Source organism: Coregonus lavaretus, assembly GCF_964263955.1.
Source record: "Coregonus lavaretus genome assembly, chromosome: 1".
Taxonomy (NCBI): domain Eukaryota; kingdom Metazoa; phylum Chordata; class Actinopteri; order Salmoniformes; family Salmonidae; genus Coregonus; species Coregonus lavaretus.
In genome coordinates this window covers 50,363,559-50,385,950 of record NC_139988.1, presented here as the reverse complement: position 1 = coordinate 50,385,950, position 22,392 = coordinate 50,363,559, and the positions used below count along the sequence as shown (strand labels likewise).

The 22,392-nt window shown below is 43.3% G+C and overlaps 2 protein-coding genes across 3 annotated transcripts in view; one reads left to right on the top strand and one right to left on the bottom strand.

Moving 5' to 3' along the window:
- The window catches only part of LOC311133406 (uncharacterized protein), a gene marked incomplete at its 5' end in the record, with an annotated part of 44,405 nt that extends 38,641 nt beyond the window's left edge, over positions 1 to 5,764 (top strand). The window contains 6 exons of the mRNA XM_084166901.1: positions 2,203 to 2,381; positions 2,544 to 2,614; positions 2,711 to 2,868; positions 3,419 to 3,563; positions 3,902 to 4,045; positions 4,373 to 5,764. Of these exons, the coding sequence (XP_084023027.1) occupies positions 2,203 to 2,381; positions 2,544 to 2,614; positions 2,711 to 2,868; positions 3,419 to 3,563; positions 3,902 to 4,045; positions 4,373 to 4,645 (970 nt within the window). The 3' untranslated portion in view covers positions 4,646 to 5,764. The remainder of the gene's footprint in view (positions 1 to 2,202; positions 2,382 to 2,543; positions 2,615 to 2,710; positions 2,869 to 3,418; positions 3,564 to 3,901; positions 4,046 to 4,372) is intronic.
- A 2,584-nt stretch (positions 5,765 to 8,348) lies between these two features.
- Positions 8,349 to 22,137, bottom strand: LOC311135965 (nuclear factor NF-kappa-B p100 subunit-like). 2 transcript variants are annotated; one of them, XM_084170010.1, is made up of 24 exons: positions 21,862 to 22,137; positions 20,985 to 21,054; positions 18,909 to 18,951; positions 18,691 to 18,763; positions 18,341 to 18,381; positions 17,869 to 17,967; positions 15,839 to 15,993; positions 15,527 to 15,639; positions 13,609 to 13,767; positions 13,317 to 13,421; positions 13,112 to 13,197; positions 12,823 to 12,961; positions 12,547 to 12,663; positions 12,209 to 12,403; positions 11,947 to 12,088; positions 11,714 to 11,828; positions 11,388 to 11,595; positions 10,828 to 10,997; positions 10,604 to 10,706; positions 10,175 to 10,380; positions 9,957 to 10,038; positions 9,703 to 9,869; positions 9,207 to 9,318; positions 8,349 to 8,987 (listed from the first exon to the last, which is right to left on the bottom strand). In XM_084170010.1, exons 2-24 carry the CDS (start codon positions 20,999 to 21,001, stop codon positions 8,911 to 8,913), a joined length of 2,724 nt encoding a protein of 907 aa, XP_084026136.1. In that variant the 5' UTR covers positions 21,002 to 21,054; positions 21,862 to 22,137; the 3' UTR covers positions 8,349 to 8,910. The 2 variants fall into 2 exon arrangements, with proteins under 2 accessions (XP_084026136.1, XP_084026137.1); XM_084170011.1 differs by having other exon boundaries at positions 9,703 to 9,866.
- Positions 22,138 to 22,392: the final 255 nt, after the last annotated feature.

Genomic DNA, 22,392 nt, shown 5'->3' with positions numbered 1-22,392 from the left:
TGAAACAACTAGATTTTCTTTTTCTTTTTTTATAGTGTACGAATGATGTTCATGTTCTCATGAACGTATGGGCATATGTCTGACTTTATTTGCTTGTACTTTCCTTATTTAATCAAAACTGCTGTTCAGGTTTCCTGAATAATGATTCATCTCAGGTTTGGATTCATTTTCTTAATGTTACAAAATCAGCATATCAGACGTTTGTTATTGGAATTAGCGGTAAATCTACTTGTAATCAGTGTACAAGCAATATCCCCCTTACAGAATCAACTACCAACTGTGCCCCTGTAGCATTTGCCGGACTGTGTGTGTGTGCCAAGGGTTGCTATTCTGGACCTAGCCTTTGTGATGCCCTGAGACCCTAATTTAAGACTTAAGCTCTCCAGACTTCGTTGCCATGGATACAGGTCCCTACTTGCCTCTCTCTGTAATTACAGGTCGACGTCTCACTCCGATTCTTAAGCACACACACGCAGGCACGCCTGCTTTTGGGGGTTCAGTCAGCCTCTGAAAGAGAGCAGTGGGAAAAGCATCTTCTCTCACATTCCCTTTTACTCTGCACCACTGCTTGAATCTTTCCCGGTCCCAACATCCCAAGGCTCGCCATGTGCCTTGCTCTATATCCTAGTTTTTCTGCCTGTAGCCTCCTCTCTCTCTCTCGCTTTTACCTCACTCTCTCTGTTTCTCTCTCTCTGTGCCTTTCTACACCTCTTGCTCTTGTGGATTCAGAGAGGTCAGCAGTTACTTAGCAACAGATGAGAGCTTTTGTGTATAGTATGTGCTGACTGGCCGATTCACTTGTCAGAATGAATCTAGCAGTGGCAACACAAGTGGTTAGTTGCTTAGTTTATGCATTGTCTTTTTAAAAATAAATTGATAACATCCTGTAACGCTTGACATTGTACCTGCAGGTATAATGCTATAACTTGTTATTACTTGTCTTACAGTAAGGTTTATTGTGTTATCTATGCATTAATATTTCTACTGACTCAAAATGACAGAAACATTATGAGATGATTCCAAGACATTATTAAAGGGTCATGCATGCTTACGACAAGTCTTGCAATGCATTATAATTGCATCATAATGCATTACACCTACAGGCTTTAAGTGTTACCTATGGCTTTGAGGAGATATTGTGAGAGATAGATAAAAGAAAGATTGATAGAGAGGGAGGTGAGAGAGATGGAGAGTTATTTTAAGACACAGATCCTGGGAGGGTCATACCAGAAGGATGGGCAGACTGCGTGTGTGTGTATGTGTGTGTTTTTGGTTTGTGTCCACAGGTATGTGACTTGTGTGACAGTGGATGATTGAATCTTACAGATCGATTGTGTGTGTGTGTGTGAGCCTCTATTTATATATCTGAGTGTGTCTAGCAGAGAGACAGGAGGTGGACAGTACAGTGTGACACAGCAGCACTCCCACTGTGACAAACAGCAATTTAAAACTCATACATTAATGAATGTTTATGCGAGCAGCTGCAAAGCTTCACTGGTGTACTGATCTGTATTCAGTCAGTGTCTTCAGTGGGTGGGAGACACCATCATCCCCAAATGTCAGTACCGTAGGATTCTCTCTTATAGCATCATGGAACACTCAGACCCCTCAGTTCACGGGAAAATGGCATCTTTAAAAGCCCCACAGTCAGTCAAAGAGATGCCAGGACCTGTTATCTAACAGACAGTGAGTCTCTCACCACTCATACCGATGTGGATCGTTGCACTTACAGCAAAACCATTTCTATGTAACAGATTAATTATAGATATCTGAATGATAATTGACTGGACGAGATATTAGTCGTATTTGGCATATGTTTATGCTTGTCAAAGTGAGTTCTATCAGTTCAGTGTCAGGGCTTATGGCAGGGTTTCAGTTGTTAGCATTGCAGGAGAACTTGGTAAATATTTCTCTGTGATTGGCCAGTAAAATGCAAGTAAGCTGCTCAGCTGGAGCATTATGGGATGTTACCTCTCAGCGTGGGTGACACAGCCAGTGACCCTGAAATCCAGAGGCTCTCACATGAGTGGCATGCTGAGTGCATTAAGACATATGGCCCTCTCACCTCCAAGCTATGAGGACTGATCATTCCATCGTACTGGATCTGAACTGGAGGAGATGATTGAAAAGAGTTTGAGACTAACACATTTTGTTGATGATGAGGGAATTACAATTTGTATTTGATTTTTATCCTCTCCATAGCGATGAGGAGGAGTTGCGCAAGTCCTTCTCCGAGTTGGCCGATTTGCGCACTGACTCCGCCTCCCACACCATGAAGCGAATCGGCAGTAGTCTAGGCGTGGCCCAGAATCCTGACGCCCTGATCTATAAGAACGGCTTCCTGGTACGGAAGGTCCACGCAGACTCTGACGGCAAGAAAAGTAGGTTCCCTCTAACCTCACCTGTCACCTGTGAACCATATCTGTTCCATTTCAAGGTTGATAAATCCGACCATGTTTGTCTAAACATTGCTGTACTATCACTAAGTCTGATTCAAAATCACATTGTGGATATTTACTTTCTTTCTATGGTCTGTTTTTCAGCCCCTCGAGGTAAGAGAGGATGGAAGACATTTTATGTCATGCTGAAGGGACTGGTCCTTTACCTGCAGAAGGTACACCAAACCACACCCCTCCCACCATCCTTACAGTATATCCCACTCTGTGATTGGACGTGTGTGATAACATTCTGCTCTCTGATTGGTCTGTAGGGAGAGTACCGTCCAGATAAGCAGCTGTCTGAAGAGGATCTGAAGAACGCTGTGTCCATCCACCACTCTCTGGCCATGAGGGCAGCAGACTACAGCAAGAGGCCCAACGTCTTCTACCTGCGCACTGCAGATTGGAGAGTGTTCCTCTTCCAAGCACCGTGAGTCTCCTCATCCTCCTCTTCCACCTCCACCCACTCCTCATCTCTACCCTCCTCCACCCATTTCTTATCTCCACCAAGTCCACCTCTTTAATTCCATACAATTAAGAATTTAGTTATCTGACCCAATTTTGTGCTCTGTATTAGCTCTGTATTGGTACATGGCTATTTCTGCCTTCTACAAGGCTGTACTAAGTGCCTCCAAAATAGTAGTGATTGAGTACAGAGTGGGCAGTGCCCCTGTCATAGAGCCCCAGGCTCAGATAGATGATCATGATGTTTTTGTGTCCCTGGAGGACACAGTTGTCTGGGATGTCCTAGATACACACTTTCTTTCAGGGTTGGGATCAATTCCATTTCAATTCAGGAAGTGGAATTAAAAAATCCTCATTGAAAATAAATGTCACTCTTATTCAATTGATAACTGACCCCAAACCTGTCTACCTGCCTGTTTCTATTAGTTGCCTTTTTTGTTTACTGGGGCTGAGAATTGTGGCCTTTATTCTGATAGTCAGTATCCAGATTTTAACTCTCTTGTCCTCCATCTCAGTAATGCAGAGCAGATGCAGTCGTGGATCACCCGTATCAACGTGGTGTCAGCCATGTTCTCAGCGCCACCCTTCCCTGCAGCCATCGGCTCCCAGAAGAAATTCAGCCGCCCGCTGCTGCCAGGCTCCAACACCAAGCTGTCTCAGGTACACAGAGGCCTCCACTCACACCATGACCCTCTCTCTCTTTCTCTCACTCTCTCTGCTTCCCCATACTAGCTCTTAGTCCAAACCTATTACCGCCAGTATCTGTTCTGTAGTTAGATTAACCCAAACATTTTTTTAAACTTGTGTACTTAAGGCAGATCATTAAATACACACTCCTGTATACTTCTTTTTGTGTTAAAAACAGAGAAGAACTGCTATTTACAACCATAAAATTACTAAAATGCGTAAGTAGGCCTCCATGTTGAGCAGAATTCTGTATAAGTTAACCTGACTTTGGTGTAGCCTTATGTTAATGATATACCTTTGTCATGTGACAGGAAGAGCAGGTGAAATCCCATGAGACACGTTTCCGGGCCATCTCCTCTGAGCTGAATGAGTTAACCGCTGTAATTCCAGACAAAAAGGCCAAAGTGTGTGATCTGGAGGAGCACAAGCAACGTGAGGAGTACCTGGAGTTTGAGGTAAGGGATTGTTGTTGTTGTCTGTTTTAATATAGTTATAGGGATTGATCGTTGCAGCCAGAGCTGTAGTCGAGCCGAGTTTGGCAGACTGAGTTTGTTTGATATTCAGAATTTGAATGGCTGCCAAATTGGCTATCAAATGTTTTAAGACAATTCCATTCCAGGCCAGCCAGAATGGAAATAAGAATGCTTTAGTTTGGTGCCAGAATCCAGGACAGATTGCCAAGCTCTATTGCCAAACTATGGCTTTGATCTCAGCTATGCAGAATCCTTGCAGAATCCTGTTTGACATCAAGTACTCTCTCTCTCTCTCTCTCTCTGATCCAGAAAACTCGCTACGGTACGTACGCCATGCTACTGAGGGCTAAGATCCGGAGTGGGGAAGAGGACCTGTCTCTATTCGAGTCGCGTCTCTTTGACAACGGGGGTCTCCAGAGGGCCCACTCCAGCCCCACTCTGCGGGAGGAACACAGCAGCAGCAGCCAGGCCAGCAGTGCTAAGGGTGGGGGCAGCAGCAGTAGTTCCAGCACCAAGGGGAGAAGCAAGACCAAGCGCTCTGAGCCCCAGAGAAACAGCTACAGACAGGCTGTCAAACAGTGAGAGGGACCCTGGAGGGTGTTGGGGTGGACAGGATGGTTTAAACAATTGGATTATCTGTGTTGATCGATAGACAGGGACCACTGGTGTGACTGGAAAATGAGATGGAGGTGGGGAGGAGGAGGAAGATGATGGGTTGGGGGTTGACCTGTTGCATGCTTCTATCCTGAGAAACCACAGGCACGGATGCTCCAGGGCTAATTATACAGTACAGTGGACACTCAGTCCTTCATTTTACTATACAAATGACTAACTTCTGTGTGGTCCTAAATTACGGGTCATATCCACATGTATTTTATTTGAATATTATTTTGGACCAATTCTTGTTGACAGAGATCTAAAGATTACATAGACTAAGCCATTAGATCTGATTATGTTGAGAGTCGTAGGTTATTTTCCTCCTACGAGAGTTCAGTGTCTCCATAAATTCCATCTATGTGATTACTGCACACTGCACAGCCCACCTCGCCACTTGTAAAGTGAGTTGCCGTGCCGACCAGCTAGGATGGACAGAGACAGAGCTGCATCAGCTCATCTGACTGTTACCATGGAGACTAAACGGAGCCTGTGATCATTCCATCCGACCAGAGTGCCAGGACCTCAACCCAACCACAATGCATTTGGAGGAAACTGGAGGAACACTGTGTTCTTCATGAGAGACATGATCAATTGGAAAGAATATAGCAGGTTACTGGACATAATTTATGATGCTGCATGCACATACTAAGTTTGTTTTCAAAGTCTTTGCTATGATTTTATTATTCTAAGGGCTTTTATTGTGGCAAACCGAACCGGCCCAGACCCAGGCCCTTCTACTTTAACTGTGAAGCTCTGCTGGATCTCATTATTATTTCTAAGGACATTTACACACATCAGCTATGGCACCGCCACTAATCTGAGTGATTTGTCATACTAATGTGTTGATAAAGTAGATTGATCACACAGGCTGGCTATCTATCAGTTTAATTCACTTTGAAGAGTAGTATCAGGAGATGGAAGACTCACTCATCGAGGACATGCTTCACTATGGTATTAAAAGACAATCGTTTTTTTTTTATTCTGACGTTATTCACATGGTGTTTTTCATTTGTATAACTGAAAAATGAAACATGACAGTACATCTCAGCTGTTTGTCAAACACGAGTTTGAACGTCTCTACAGGAAAAACTCATCAGATAATTGATGACGAATTTATTTAAATGTTGGTTGAATGTTGATTTAAATTCAGTATCATGAATTGTAATGAGGAAAGAAAATGAGGAGGCCTACCACACCCAATCTAGTATACACTGAGTGTACAAAACATTAGGAACACCTTCCTAATATTGAGTTGCACCCCTTTTTGCCCTCAACAGCCTCAATTCGTCGGGGCATGGACTCTACAAGGTGTTGAAAGCGTTCCACAGGGATGCTGGCCCATGTTGACTCCAATGCTTCCCACAGTTGTGTCAAGTTGGCTGGATGTTCACGGTTGAGTGTGAAAAACCCACCAGCGTTGCAGTTCTTGACACAAACCGGTGCGCCTGGCACCTACTACCATACCCCGTTCAAAGGCATTTCAATATTTTGTCTTGCCCATTCACCCTCTGAATTGCACACATACACAATCCATGTCTCAAGGCTTAAAAATCCTTCTTTAACCTGTCTCCTCCCCTTCATGTACACTGATTGAAGTGGATTTAACAAGTGACATCAATAAGGGATCATAGCTTTCACCTGGCCAGTCTATGTCATGTTTTGTACACTCTGTGCATATGCATAAAATAATGTAACGTGTTAAATACAGTGAGCTCCAAAAGTATTGGGACAGTGAATTTGTTTTGTTTGGCTCTGTACTCAAGCACTTTGGATTTGACATGATACAATGACTGAGATTAAAGTGCCGACTGTCAGCTTTAATTTGAGGATATTTTCATCCATATCGGGTGAACCGTTTAGAAATTACAGCACATACATAAGTTTTGGGACAAATTCACGTGTATTAAAGTAGTAGTTAAAAGTTAATTATTTGGTCCCATATTCATAGCACGCAATGACTACATCAAGCACAAATCCAGTATCATACCCCCAAGAAATGCTAACCTCTCACGATGACAATAACAGCGGAGGTTAGCATGTCTGTATATTTGTGCGTCTAACTTTCTCACTCATCATTATTCACGATTCATTCAGGATTATCTGTAATCATGGTAGCATCCACATTTAATGTAAAAGTGTTTAGGAACATATTCTTATTTACAATAAAAGTGACTCCAAAATTACACAATACATTATTTACCATTCATTTCTATTGGGCACAAAATCTGAAACGCAACCAAAACAAACAACAAATGCATCCAACAAATCACAAGCTTGATGTAGTCATTGCGTGCTATGAATATGGGACCAAATACTTAACTTTTTACTACTTGAATACACATAAGTGAATTTGTCCCAATACTTTTGGTCCCCTAAAATGGGGGGACTATGTACAAAAAGTGCTGTAATTTCTAAATGTTTCACCCGATATGGATGAAAATACCCTCAAATTAAAGCTGACAGACTGCACTTCAACCTCATAGTCATTGAATAATTTCAAATCTAAAGTGCTGGAGTACAGAACCAAAACAACAACAAGAATTGTCACTGTCCCAATACTTTTGGAGCTCACTGTATATATAGAATGTCATGCCATGGCATAGCCATTTTCTTCTCAGGCTGGCGGTGTTGTCTGTAAACCAGTGCAGTAATGCCACCATAGGGTCACCAGAGGTTGCTGTTCCAATGGGAAATGATGGCCTCAGGTGCTAAGAGTAACTGGAGTGTGTGATACAGGATTTATCTGGGTGTCATCATGGACCTACAGTGATCACTGCTTTCCCCCAATATTACAATTTGATCAAGGTGATGTGAAACATGATTCCGTGTGTAAGGACCCCACTGCAAACAGAATGAGATTGTATTATGATTATGTTGAGTTAGGCATCCGCACATATGGCTATTTAAATAAAACCTCACAACATGGCAGAAATGTGTTAGTGTAACGGCGATGGTTCTGTGATGAGTACCCTTGCCTCAAGCCTGAAGAACATACGTTTGCCTCTTGAACTATTATCTAGGCTTTAGCTCAGCGGGCTAACACAGTCTTGTTGCGCAGAGGACACGGTTCAAACTCAGTTGGTCACATTAGCAATATTGGCTGTCAGTGTAATTCTTTAAGGACCATGACAGGGTGAGGCATGATATGTGCAGTCATGCAGAATGTCACAATTACTTTTGGGAGTGTCTCGTTCCCACAGTGTAAATATGTGAGGTGGTATGGTGAGAGACCATGGATAGACAGAACTAAAAGCTGGAGTAGCTTCCAGGCACTTCTGAGTAGGGCTTCTAATGTGATATAAAACAGGGGTTATAATGTATCACACCCTTCTTCCCTTTGGGTTAGGGCCTACTGTTGAAGTAAAGTATCTATTTATTTTCTGCTTATCAGTTAACTTGGTCTTGTTGAGTATTTGTCATGTATACTGCTTCATGTACAGGTTTTTACTGGACTCACTCCCCATAGACACTGCATCTGAATGCTAAAACATAACTAATTTCTATAATTTCCCATTAGCTGTACATATTGTCAATAACTAATTAAGATTTTGCTCTCAGTGAAATATACTAAATGGTTTGTATGTTTCAGGCATAGAGGACAAAAATAAACACATTTTGAAAAGACCCCTTGTGTCAGAAAAGAATCATTTAATTCAACATCGACAAGTTTTTAAAACGTTACATAGCAAACCTTCCACATACATTTGCAATAAGGCTGTATAATTATATTTGGTTGAATGTTAAACCAAATGAATACACAGTATTAGTAAGATATTGTCAGCCAATAAATATGTGTTTAAATAGATTCATTCCATTGATCAATTTGATGTTGCACATTTAGGAATTCTTATTTATACTGGGACTTTTTGGAAAGCATAAATGGACCATTAAAAAAATGCCTTTCAGTCACTTTTACCATCAGAAATAACGGAACGAGATATGACTCCACTTAAAATGATTGTACATTGAGATCTTCTTCCCTTCAGCTCTTCAGGAAAACTCAAACTGGTTGACTGTCAGTCATGGCAGAGAGAGAATTCTGCATTCATCAGTAAAGGCTTGGGTTTGACATCAGATTCACAATGGGTTCCCAATGTGTGAGATGAACAGAGTTAGTCATATCTCCATGATGAAACGTTGGGGTGAAACCTCCCTCACATAAGGGTCTTACCCCTCACCCTTCCTGGTACTCACTGGTTGGCCAAGGCTGGCTCCTCTATCTCCTCCTCCATTGGCTGACTCGCAAAGCCGCTGTCCACTGTCTGATCTGATTAGCAGAGTGAGAACAGTTATTAGGTCTTATCTCATGAGGCATAAACAGAGTCAATTAGAATACATTTATCTGTTTTTGGGAAGGAACTACATACAGTATGTATTTGCAATGTCATAAGTGTATGGTAGAGAGATAGAGATAATGTGTATGTGTATGCCGGGGCATTGTTTATGACTATATTAGTGGTTTAGCAATGTAGGATGAGTTCAGTACCTGTGTTCTGTTTGTCCTCTCTCAGCTCAGCCTGTCTCAGTAGTCTCACTCCTTCAGTCAGACCCAGAGACTGTAGAGCTTCCACCAGCACTTCCACTGGACCGCCACCCAACTACACACAGAGAGATACTGTCAGCTCGCAAACTCACACACTCGGGCACTATTAGCCAAATACTCATCAAGCACAGTCCTGCCATTCTAAAACAGCATACTTAGGGCTCGATCCAATCCATATCACCGAAGTTCAGCGCTGTCGCGCGATTTAAATGCAATGTTCCCACGTTCGGAGACTGCATTCATGGTAAACGCTGCATATGTCCGCTCAATCAGAAATTACCTTTAACTTTCAAGTGCGCTACAGTGCTGAACTTGGGCGATATGGACTGAATTAAGCCCTTAATTAATGCATACTTACCCCTAACTAGACAGACACACACGTACATGCACGCAAACACGTGCGCATGCGCAAATGTGCCCACACAGCCCCCCTGCTCACCTGGTAATTCTCCAGCAGGTTGTGACAGGGCAAGGGACTCTCCTGGTACAGGTGTGCCAGTGAGAGCATGTTGAGTTTCTCTGCCAGCTGTCTCCATGGCACATCGTTCAGACTGAGGAGCTCACACAGCTTACTTAGCGTCTCGCTGTCTAGCTGCCCACTTTCTGCTGAGGGGAATGGGAACAGCAGTTAGATTACTGTATAGACCACAGGTAATGTTCAGAGTCAAAATGGTGGTATGACCGTTCTCTTACCTTCCGTGCTGCTCGGTTTAGGCTTTTTACTTGAGTGTTGGCTGGGCTTGGGACTCTGTCTGGAGTCTAGAAGGTTTCTCACCTGTAGCAGGGGAAGCTTTATGTAAGTGCAATGGCAAAAAGCTCAGTACAGCCTCTCTATCAACACCACAACAGGTACTGTTTTTAATAAATGTTTCGACGCAAAATGTTGGGTTGATAAGACTAATCAATCTCACCTTATGACATTTAGCCAGGTCAAAGGGTGTATGTCCTGTTGCTGATCTCTTACGAGGGTTGACTTGTTCTATCTCTGAAGGTGGTGGTGTGTTTGGTAGCTGTTGGATCGCTCTGAAATCTCTTATTGGTCCATCCTCCTGCTCCTCATCTGACGAAGATGAGCTGAAGAAGAGCGGCTCGTCGTTCTCCAGATTCTTATTGGCTCCTGAGGAGAGAGAGGTAAGTCCTCAGTGTTCTATTTACGTTCATTTACTAGCCATTTAGCAGACACTTTTCCAATAAATAATAAACGTGGTGATCCACAAATTACTGCTCACGCACTTGAATCTTCATTTCACTGTAGCCCCTTTCTAACTGACTGAGATTTTTAAAAAACATTCCATGCATATGACATGCATTGGATGGTTAGTAGGGGGTATGCATCTCACCTGCAGCAATGAGCATAGAGCAGAGAGGGGGGGAGCCCTGACTGGCAGCCAGATGGAGAGGAGTGTTCCCTCCAAAAGTACCCATGTTTACATCTGCTTTCAGCTGTAGGACAGGAGAGGAGAGGACGTGCCAGGTTAGATAACAGAGAGCCAACAGAGTCTGAGTAAGAATAGTATGAGAAGCAAAGTTTATATAAAGTGTGTGTGTGTGTCAAGACAGGTACCTCTGTGATGAGAGTGCAGGCCACTTTGAAGAGGTTCTCTCTAACAGCCAGGTGGAGGGCAGAGCATCCACTCTTCTGCTCTGGGGCGTTGATCTTAGCCCCGCCCTCCACCAGCAGACGCAGACAGCGCTCTCCTCCCTTACGAACAGCCAGGTGGAGAGGATGGAGACCTGAGAAAGAGGGAATGAGCGAGATTAAGACAGTGTACTACAGCAATAAGCACATAGTGAGTCTTAGGCCGGGATTCAATCCAAACGCACTTGAAGACAATGCGTCTTTTAAAGGCATTGTTCCTGCATATGTCGGCTCAATCGGAAATTACCTTTAAAATGTTAAGTGTGCTATTACGGGGATCTAATGCAGATTGGATTGAATCTCGGCCTTAAGTTAACAGAAATACTACAGCTGAGTTTATTACTACTGAGACTAAGCAGCAACCATAAATTGCCTTATACATTGGTAATTCACATAGGGTGAAAATTAGACTGCATTTATCATGCTAAAGTCTCATAAGTGGAATAAACTCCGATTAGCCCCTTCTTTCCACCATCCCAACTCACCATGATAGTCAGCCATGTTGACCAGGTGGACATAGCGTTCTCCTAGGTGCCCCAGCAGGACCCGGAGTGTGACGTCGTCCCCGGCCAGTGCTGCCAGGTGCAGGGCGGTCCGGCCGTCCCGGTCCAGCAGGGTGGGGTCTGCTCCGGCCCTGAGAAGAACATCCACCACCTTAACCTGCCTGGTGATCACCGCCAGATGGAGAGGAGTCTTCAGAGAGAGAGAGATGGCGGACACAGGAGGGAAGACAAGGGCATGTTGTGAATACCACGTCAACACTGAACAGCTAGTGGTCTAGTCCGGGTGTGAGTGGTAGAAGGCTCAGTACCTGGCCAAGGTGGTTGAGCTTGTTGAGGACTTTGTGTTGCTGGATGGTGAAGAGTGTATGAACCAGCTGCTGGGTCACAGCTGACTGCTGGTGAATGATGGACAGGTGCAAAGGACTGTGGGGAGACCAAACAAGTGAGGCACAGCAAACTCAACAGTCAAACACATGAAGGCAGACATTCAACTCAGATCCTTAAAAACTAAAATGTACTGTAAAGGCAGAGTTAGACTCACGTGTCTCCGTTTTCATCCTGGACGCCACATAGGTGTCTCTGCATTGCCAGAAGGACCCGGACGTCCCCAGTGGTGCAGTACTGTAGTAGAGCCCCAGCTGTCTGCTTGGTCATCTGAGTGGCCCTGCTCTGGAGAGTGGCAGCTGGAAACAACAGGATAGTCTCATTAGCATAGCACAACTCTAATGACCATTTCTCCAACAGCTAGTTGCTAGCTAGCTCTAGTTTCCCCCTGCCCCCGCACTGCTCTAAATGTGGCTTACCAATCTGGAAGAGCTGCTGTTGTAGTGGTGAGGCTGTCTGTCCTGGCGTCTGTCCGGCCATCCCTCCTGCCTGCTGCTGCTGGGTCCCCTCAGCCTGGACAGTGGTGCCTGACATCTGCGCTCCACCTCCCCCAAAACCAGTGAATCCACCCCCCATCCACCCCGATCCATTCATCTGCTGGTTAAACTGGAAGCCTGTGGATAGGAAAGAAACGATTAAGTGATGATGACATAGTTGTCACAAGGATTAACGGATGAGGCCAGAGTTTCATCTAATAGCAATGAGATGAAGGGCCGACAGAAAAAGGAGTTCAAGTATGTACAACTAGGTTCCTCACCACCACCTCCTCCTCCTCCGGCCCCTCTCCCTGCACCCCCAGGCCCTCCCAGAGACCCTCTCCATTGGTCATTATAGGAGAAGGGCTTCTGCTTCTTACGCTGCACCTCCTCTTTATCTATGTTACACACACAGAGGAGAGATGGAGAGAGAAGAGAGAGGGAGAGGGGAAGAGAAAGAGTTTAAAGGGTTTGACTCAATCCAATCAGACCTCTGGCTCTGTATTTCATCATTCTTCTCCCTTACAGAAGGGATTGTGAGTAGCAGACTAACTCACCTTGAACTCGAGGAACATAGGTAAACTGCTTGGGGTCACTGCAGTCTCCACCTTTCTTCCTTTTCAACTGGAGGAATACAGTGACTTGACGCTCGATCTCTGTGCTGTGGTACGGCGGCGTCTTAAACACGATGGCGTACTGCACAGGTGGGGGCACATACAGTGACATCAATGAGAGAGGTATGAGTTAGGTGATATATGGTGTGACGTCAACTGTTGTAGTATACCAATACTTATTACTCACGCAAAATCTCCCTGACACACCCACTCCTGAGTAAAGACTCTGTACCTGCTTGTGGACATCAGTTGGAGAGAAATCACCAAAGGCCTCCCAGCTTCCATCATCCTCTTCATAAAAGCGGATCTCAATATCATCTGGAAAGTAGAAAGAAAATATGATAATGAGTGAAATTGTGTCAATTGTTTTCACACAAACTATTGTAAAATCAGTGCAGGCTGAACTGGCCCCCTCTAGCTGAGAGTTGGTCCTTCACCTTTCTGTACTTTGTCACACAGTAGGAATATCTCATCTCCTCCCAGCACTGACCCACTGGTCTTATCCATTCGGGAGATCTTCAGGTTGGAGGCATTGGGTGACTCTGAGTGGAGAAAGCATCATCATGTTAATTACTGATAATAGTAAATAAAATAAAAACAGGGTGGGTATTGGGTATTCACATAGAATGCTCTTAGTTGAATAATATGTATTAGTGCTGGACTGGAACAAAAGCCTGCACACCCAGGACCAGGATTGAAGAACACTGAGGTGAAGGGGCCTGTACTCACTGCTGTCATAGATGGGGTTAGAGACCACCGGCTTCAGGGCCCTAGAGAACCCTCCGTTACTGTCCTGGAGGTAGGCCGTGAACTTTAACCTCACTATGTTCAGGTCCATGATCTTCCCAAGCTCCTTGGCTTCTCTCACTATGGATTGTTCCTCTGCATCTGATTGCGGTCGACAGAGAGAGGGTGTGTTTGTTGCAAGTTTCACAAAGACATTACAGTACCAGTCAAAAGTTTGCACACACCTACTCATTCAAGGTATATTTTTCATTTTTACTATTTTCTACATTGTAGAATAATAGTGAAGACATCAAAACTATGAAATAACACATATGGAATCATGTAGTAACCAAAAAAGTTTTAAACAAATCAAAATATATTTTATATTTGAGATTCTTCAAAGTAGCCACCCTTTGCCTTGATGACAGCTTTGCACACTCTTGGCATTCTCTCAACTATCTTCACCTGGAATGCTTTTCCAACAGTCTTGAAGGAGTTCCCACATATGCTGAGCACTTGTTGGCTGCTTTTCCTTCACTCTGCCGTCCAACTCATCTCAATTGGGTTGAGGTCAGGGGATTGTGGAGGCCAGGTCATCTGACGCAGCACTCCATCACTCTCCTTCTTGGTAAAATAGCCCTTACACAGTCTGGAGGTGTGTTGGGTCATTGTCCTGTTGAAAAAATTATAGTCCCACTAAGCCCAAACCAGATGGGATGACGTATCGCTGCAGAATGCTGTGGTAGCCATGCTGGTTAAGTGTGCATTGAATTCTAAATAAAATCACAGACAGTGTCACCAGCAAAGCACCCCCACACCATAACACCTCCTCCTCCATGCTTTACGGTGGGAACTAAACATGCGGAGATCATCCGTTCACCCACATCGCGTCTCACGGCGGTTGGAACCAAAAATCTCCAAGTAGGACTCCAGACCAAAGGATACATTTCCACCGGTCTAATGTCCATTGCTTGTGTTTCTTTGCCCAAGCAGGTCTCTTCTTCTTTTTGGTGTCCTTTAGTAGTGGTTTCTTTGCAGCAATTCGACCATGAAGGCCTGATTCACACAGTCCCCTCTGAACAGTTGATGTTGAGATGTGTCTGTGACTTGAACTCTGTGAAGCATTTATTTAGGCTGCAATTTCTGAGGCTGGTAACTCTAATGAACTTATCCTCTGCAGCAGAGGTAACTCTGGATCTTCCATTCCTGTGGCTGTCCTCATGAGAGCCAGTTTCATCATAGTGCTTGATGGTTTTTGCGACTGCACTTGAAGAAACTTTCAAAGTTCTTGAAATGTTCCATATTGACTGACCTTCATGTCTTAAAGTAATGATGGACTGTCGTTTCTCTTTGCTTATTTGAGCTGTTCTTGCCATAATATGGACTTGGTCTTTTACCAAATAGGGCTATCTTCTGTATACCACCCCTACCTTCTCACAACACAACTGATTGACTGTAACGCATTAAGAAGGAAAGAAATTCCAGAAATTAACTTTTAAGAAGGCACACCTATTAATTTAAATGCATTCCAGGTGACTACCTCATGAAGCTGGTAGAGAGAATGCCAAGAGTGTGCAAAGACGTCATCAAGGCAATGGGTGGCTATTTGAATCTCAAATATATTTTGATTTGATTAACTCTTTTTTGGTTACTACATTATTCCATGTGTGTTATTTCATAGTTTTGATGTCTTCACTATTATTCTACAATGTAGAAAATAGTACAAATAAAGAAAAACCCTTGAATGAGGAGGTGTGTCCAAACTTTTGACTGGTAGTGTATTTCTATGGACTAACGTGTGTAAGTCATGCATTGAGATTTACACAAATATGTGAGTTGCACGTAGTATATCTCAAGTTAGGAGTCCGTAGTAGATTTCCTCATTTAAAAAGGACAGTGACGTGGAGTTTCAAGCTCTTACCAGTAAAATGGTAGTGCTGCCCCCTTTGCCTCCTCTTCTCATCTCTCAGTCTCTTGCACAATACTTCCCCCACCCCTCTCTTAGTGACATGAAGGATGCCCAGGTTACTGAACCTACAGAGAGAGAAATAGAAACAGGAAGTTAGAGAGATGTTGACATTCACCAGTCACGTTGCAGCTATTGTTCACATATTCCATTCACAGACTATGTTAAATGAAGCCAAGTGGTACACATCTAGCTTGTTATTATTACACAGTCTCAACACAATAAGATATGACAATGCTAAAAGACAGACAACCAATCAGTACTCACTGTGCTGTGAGGTCGTTTGGGCCCACATCCATACTGCATGTGCCGCTCTCTGTGCAGCACTGCCTCCCCACCAGACTGTGAGCGTGGACCTGAGGGGGGTCTGAGTGGGTCACCAGCTGCACCTCTACCCTGGCAATCCCCACATAGTTAGACACCTGGAGATAGAGAGAGCGAGTGAGTGAAAGGGTGAGTTAGACTATTATTAAAGGGAAGCATTTTCATGCCCTATAATGCTAGACTTTCAATACACTATGACACTAATACAATTGTTTTTATTCACAACATGTCTCAAATAATCCTATGATGTCAATATATCACATACAGTGGGGAGAACAAGTATTTGATACACTGCCGATTTTGCAGGTTCTCCTACTTACAAAGGTTGTAGAGGTCTGTAATCTTCCAAAATCCAGAAAATCACATTGTATGATTTTAAAGTATTTAATTTGCATTTTATTGCATGACATAAGTATTTGATCACCTACCAACCAGTAAGAATTCCGGCTCTCACAGACCTGTTAGTTTTTCTTTAAGAAGCCCTCCTGATCTCCACTCATTACCTGTATTAACTGCACCTGTTTGAACTCGTTACCTGTATAAAAGACACCGGTCCACACACTCAATCAAACAGACTCCAACCTCTCCACAATGGCCAAGACCAGAGAGCTGTGTAAGGACATCAGGGATAAAATTGTAGACCTGCACAAGGCTGGGATGGGCTACAGGACAATAGGCACGCAGCTTGGTGAGAAGGCAACAACTGTTGGCGCAATTATTAGAAAATGGAAGAAGTTCAAGATGACGGTCAATCACCCTCGGTCTGGGGCTCCATGCAAGATCTCACCTTGTGGGGCATCAATGATCATGAGGAAGGTGAGGGATCAGCCCAGAACTACACGGCAGGACCTGGTCAATGACCCGAAGAGAGCTGGGACCACAGTCTCAAAGAAAACCATTAGTAACACACTACGCCGTCATGGATTAAAATCCTGCAGCGCACGCAAGGTCCCCCTGCTCAAACCAGCGCATGTCCAGGCCCGTCTGAAGTTTGCCAATGACCATCTGGATGATCCAGAGGAGGAATGGGAGAAGGTCATGTGGTCTGATGAGACAAAAATAGAGCTTTTTGGTCTAAACTCCACTCGCCGTGTTTGGAGGAAGAAGAAGGATGAGTACAACCCCAAGAACACCATCCCAACCATGAAGCATGGAGGTGAAAACATCATTCTTTGGGGATACTTTTCTGCAAAGGGGACAGGACGGCTGCACCGTATTGAGGGGAGGATGGATGGGGCCATGTATCGCGAGATCTTGGCCAACAACCTCCTTCCCTCAGTAAGAGCATTGAAGATGGGTCGTGGCTGGGTCTTCCAGCATGACAACGACCCGAAACACACTGCCAGGGCAACTAAGGAGTGGCTCCGTAAGAAGCATCTCAAGGTCCTGGAGTGGCCTAGCCAGGCTCCAGACATGAACCCAATAGAAAATCTTTGGAGGGAGCTGAAAGTCCGTATTGCCCAGCGACAGCCCCAAAACCTGAAGGATCTGGAGAAGGTTTGTATGGAGGAGTGGGCCAAAATCCCTGCTGCAGTGTGTGCAAACCTGGTCAAGACCTACAGGAAACGTATGATCTCTGTAAATGCAAACAAAGGTTTCTGTACCAAATATTAAGTTCTGCTTTTCTGATGTATCAAATACTTATGTCATGCAATAAAATGCAAATTAATTACTTAAAAATCATACAATGTGATTTTCTGGATTTTTGTTTTAGATTCCGTCTCTCACAGTTGAAGTGTACCTATGATAAAAATTACAGACCTCTACATGCTTTGTAAGTAGGAAACATGCAAAATCGGCAGTGTATCAAATACTTGTTCTCCCCACTGTATATACTTTCGAAAGCTTATTGGGCTGAAAGCAAGGCATCTCAACTCCCTTGAACTAAGACACATGACGAAAAGCAGGCAGAAACAGTGAAGCTAAAAGACAGCCAAGTATCCAACAGTGTGTACTACAGTACAGTAGCTGACCTTGACAGTGGGGTAGGTCCTCCTGTTCCTCTCGCTTGAGGCCCCTGGGAGCCCACCGTGGGACGGACCCTCACACTCATAGCGGAATCTGAAGCCTCTCTGCAGACACGGGGACAAGGAAGTCAAGGGATAATCCCCAACATCAGTGACAGCACTTACTGTAACAAACAGTCACTTTCTAAATCCTGGACTTTCCAACCCACCGTTATATTCTAATGCCATAAAGCAAAGACAGGAGTAGGGGACAAGTCTGTCAAGGCGATTTCTATTTCAACATGCCATTCTAGTTCAAAGGGTATATTCTCTGGGAGAGTTGCGTTAGATCTAAAGTACCTATAGAAAGATGCTTGGTGTGAATCAACTGATTATGTAAATGTCATAGTTTCACAATGAAAAAAGGGAAGAAATTCTGTTCAATCTTATGCAATTATTTGAACAGAAACAGTACAAAAAGATACGACTCTGAGCTCACCTGTTTGGGCTCCTCAATGATCTGAATGTAGGGTCCATGAGCTGTGACAAAGAAACACACAGGGTCACTGTCACTGGAAGAGGGAGGCAACATATCGAGGCTCACATCCAAGCCCTTCAAATAACTAGGGCAGAGAATCCAAAGAACAAAAATATACAGGCAGCATACAGTATCTGCATTGCATAGTGTATAAACGGTTCAATGTGTATGATGTCATAACCATGCACAACATATAAAAATGTGTCGTAAGATCACTTCCACTTGAGTGTCCAGTACCATATGCACATCATATCACTACAACTTGAGTATGCGGTTACCATGTGTACGTAAGGTAGAAAGTAGAAACCCACCGGTCTCAGGTATGTAGGGCTCAATCTTGACATCCACAGGGGGCATGAAATCATACGATAAATTCATCATCAGCTGGGGAGATTACACATGTTGATAAGAGAGTGCTCTTTTTTATTGACACGTTATTACAGCTTTATTACGTTCTTTAACGCTAACATAATATAAGGGACACACTAATACAGCCAGCAAAAACATGTCAATATACTGTAGGTCTTACCTCATTTTCAATCATTTTCATGCTGTACTGAGCTTCATCCATTCTGAAACACGAGGAATACAAATTACCAAATGTACTGGCTTGCCAAGAGTCTTTCCTCCTTTCTGTTCATGAACAATGAGTCTCCCAACCTGTCAGTTATGTACTGTAGAGACGTACACATAGACAGGAAGCTGTTTACTTCAGTACTACTCAATATGAACAGCTCACTTGACTCAGTGTTATTTCCCTCTTTTTCCCCACTCAACTCAAAACCAACATTTAAAGTGAAAGAAAAAAAGAGAACCAACAACAAAACGGAGATAAAGGTTCAATCCCATACACTGGACTCGAACATTGTGGTTTCACTTTCTCATACTCTACAGCAAGTGAACAAGGAAGGGTGTTTCAGTGTTCTGTTCTTTTCTCTCTCTTTCCCCTTCCCTCTTTTACTCACACGTCACTTCCAGTGGAAAACAACAGAGAGGAAAGCCCCCAGAATACCAGCTCAGTGCTGCTGCTGATGTCAGATTGATGCACTACACCAGATAAAAAAGCCTAGTGGTTTTTATAAGAGGCCTCAGCCTCTTTCTTTCTTTAGGATAACATCCAACCTTCAGCATTCCGCCTCTCTCTTTTGCTTTCTGATGGCTTTTCTTCAGCAGTTACCATTCTAAATTGACTCGCAAGCACAGAGAAAAGTTTTCAAAAAAATCCTACTGAACTAAGTATAGAATAAGGCTACTTGGATAAAAAGCCCTCCTGTAGCTCAGTTGGTAGAGTATGGCGCTTGCAACGCCAGGGTTGTGGGTTCGATTCCCACGGGGGGCCAGTATGAAAAATGTATGCACTCACTAACTGTAAGTCTCTCTGGATAAGAGCGTCTGCTAAATGACTTAAATGTAAAATAAAAGTCCTGACTTAAACTGATGTTAACTGAGGGTCACACTCATAGTCGCTCTGGATAAGAGCATCTGCTAAATTACTAAAATGTGAATAGTGAGACTACAACAGCCTGAAAACAGTCTTTCAACTCTGAACAATAGGTAAAATCCCTGCCAACAAAGGGCCCTATTCAAGAATAATGTACCTACAGTATGCATCTCCTGTGCCCTTCAGGTTCTATGGTCTTTGTCAGTGGCTTCCACTCTGACTGGGCCGTCTTCATGTTGTAGGTATATATGAAATGTGTAACGTTATCATGCAAACTGTCAGTGTCATGATGATGAATTGACAGGAAGTCTGAAGTTTGACCAATGCGAGCAGTGACATCTGTCATCTATAACAGAAACTATGGTTGTCACAATACCAGTATCTCGATAAGGAAGGAAGGAAGGAAGGAAAGGAAACAAAACATGAAGCAGACTTAATTTCTTGAGGAAAACAGTCCTAATTTTGGAGAATAAAACAGCCTTGTTGTCACCCAGAGTCACAATTGTTTATTTTGCAAAAGTAGGTTTTAAAGGACCATAGAGTGAAATTTGTGTTTTTGTTTTTGCCAAGGAAAATCTGGTATTGTAGAATCGCGATACAGGTATCGTGACACACTAAACAGAACCGAGCCCTTTGTTTTATAGATTAGATTCCGAGTGGCATAACAGAACGATGTGTGGATATATCAGAACACTCAAGAATGTGCAATTGTGTATGAACAGATTAATACGGCAAAGACAACAACTAGATTAAGTTGGCAAACAACACCCCTGCAGCAGCAGAAAGATTCTCCACCTTTGAGAACGATTTGAACTAACACCGTGAACATAGCCACCATTTAACTCTCAAGACTTCGGCTAGGGCTAGGCCTACTCCACCTGAGCTATCAAAGTGTGAAAGCTAGAGAACAGCAGAACAAGCCCAACAGTAAATTGAGAAGAGTGGTGTCTTCGTGTGTAACTTACTTTTACACCAAAACATGCACAACCATTTACAGTCCATTCCTTTAAAACAGACCTTACTCTCTGCAAATGAGGTCCTTGACCCAAACCCATAGTCCCAGTCTGTTCAAAATGACCCCAATCAATTTGAGAGAACAATCAACTGTCAAAGACTGTAGAGACCACCAACAAGCAGCACAACAATCACAGCAGCAGTACATACCTCAGTGCTCCAGACATGATGCCTGTCAGTGGATCATAGATGATGATATTTCAGACTCACTGTCAGCTCCCTGAAATAAAAGGAACCTGCTGTTATTAGTCCATAGGGTATTTCCTATGGGTTTAACATCATCCCACTGTCTGCCCCTCCAACCTCATCTAGTGGCTCACAGCACAGCAAGTTTGTGTGTTCATATCCAAATGGTATAGACTAATAGGGGAATTTCCAGGCCCTAGTTGCTGAGATGGGGCCAAATCCGCAACCCACTTTTCCCCATGAAACAATCCTGAACAAATTAGAATGCAAATCACAGACAATCAGTTGGAAGCACAGTCTTCATTATACCATTAAAGTTGTGTCATAACTTTAAACCATCATTTATACAATGGCCACAACTTTCCAGCAATATGAGTGATGCTTGAGACTCCGATTTTTCACTTTAAAATGTATTTACTTTAAGAACAATGCAGATGCAAAGTTAGGTAACAGGATGACGGTTTGTGCTGTTTGTGCCGTCATTCTGTTACGAAACTTTGCAACTGCGCTGTTATTCAGGTGTGTGTTTTTGTAAAATGTTCAGTGGACATTGTTAAAAGTTGTCCTTGTGCATAGACTTGTATGGTTTGTTGAACTTTGCAATTATTGGTTTTTGTTTGACATACATTTTCAAGTCAAAAATCTGAGTCTCAGCATCACTATGTTACCGTGGAATTGCCCATTACTCTTGCATACTATAAACTATCACAATCTACTGGTTTTAATGTATATGATTATAAACCTGTAGCAGAGAACAGACAACAATAGGCTACATCACAACACACATCACATAAACTACATTTTGACACAACAGACAATAACTGTTAATGAAATTCCGTACCTTTGAACTCCTTTGAACTTGATCCACCTCTACGCAATGATCAAACCGATTGTGAAATGTCAGGGTGTACATCAAAAGCACACTGTTACACACAGTGTTCACTTAAGTGTTGGCTCAAATCCGGGATTTGTTCCATGTATTTCTCCATCGATTCAACTGTTGATTGTATCCTCTCTACCCATCTGTTAGTTAGACTGTTATGACCCCTGATTGCATTCGATCTATCAAGTCAGCTGGAAAGCCCCGGAGTGCTGGGGGAATTCCGCAGACACACGTGTCAAACTCGAGCTACCGATTGGTTGTGGGAAGTGACCAATGATTTATATATACACTGGATGACTAATAGGGGGCGCTGTGTTGAAGCCACTGTGACTACATCTTGGCAGCCCCACCATTGCAAAAAATATTTTGGAAGCTATAGAAATGCATTTATTAATGTCTACATTCGTTTTTGCCACATGTATTATATTACAAACACCTTAATGCATACTTTTAAATTATATTATGTGAGCTAAACATAAAAAAAGTATA

Excerpts from the sequence above, each read along its gene's own strand:
- LOC311135965 (XM_084170010.1), bottom strand. Across the intron at positions 13,768-15,526 it reads GCAGCACTACCATTTTACTG|ATGCAGAGGAACAATCCATA; the intron begins GTAAGAGCTTGA and ends GACCGCAATCAG. Across the intron at positions 10,039-10,174 it reads ACCTGGCTAAATGTCATAAG|GTGAGAAACCTTCTAGACTC; the intron begins GTGAGATTGATT and ends CCCCTGCTACAG.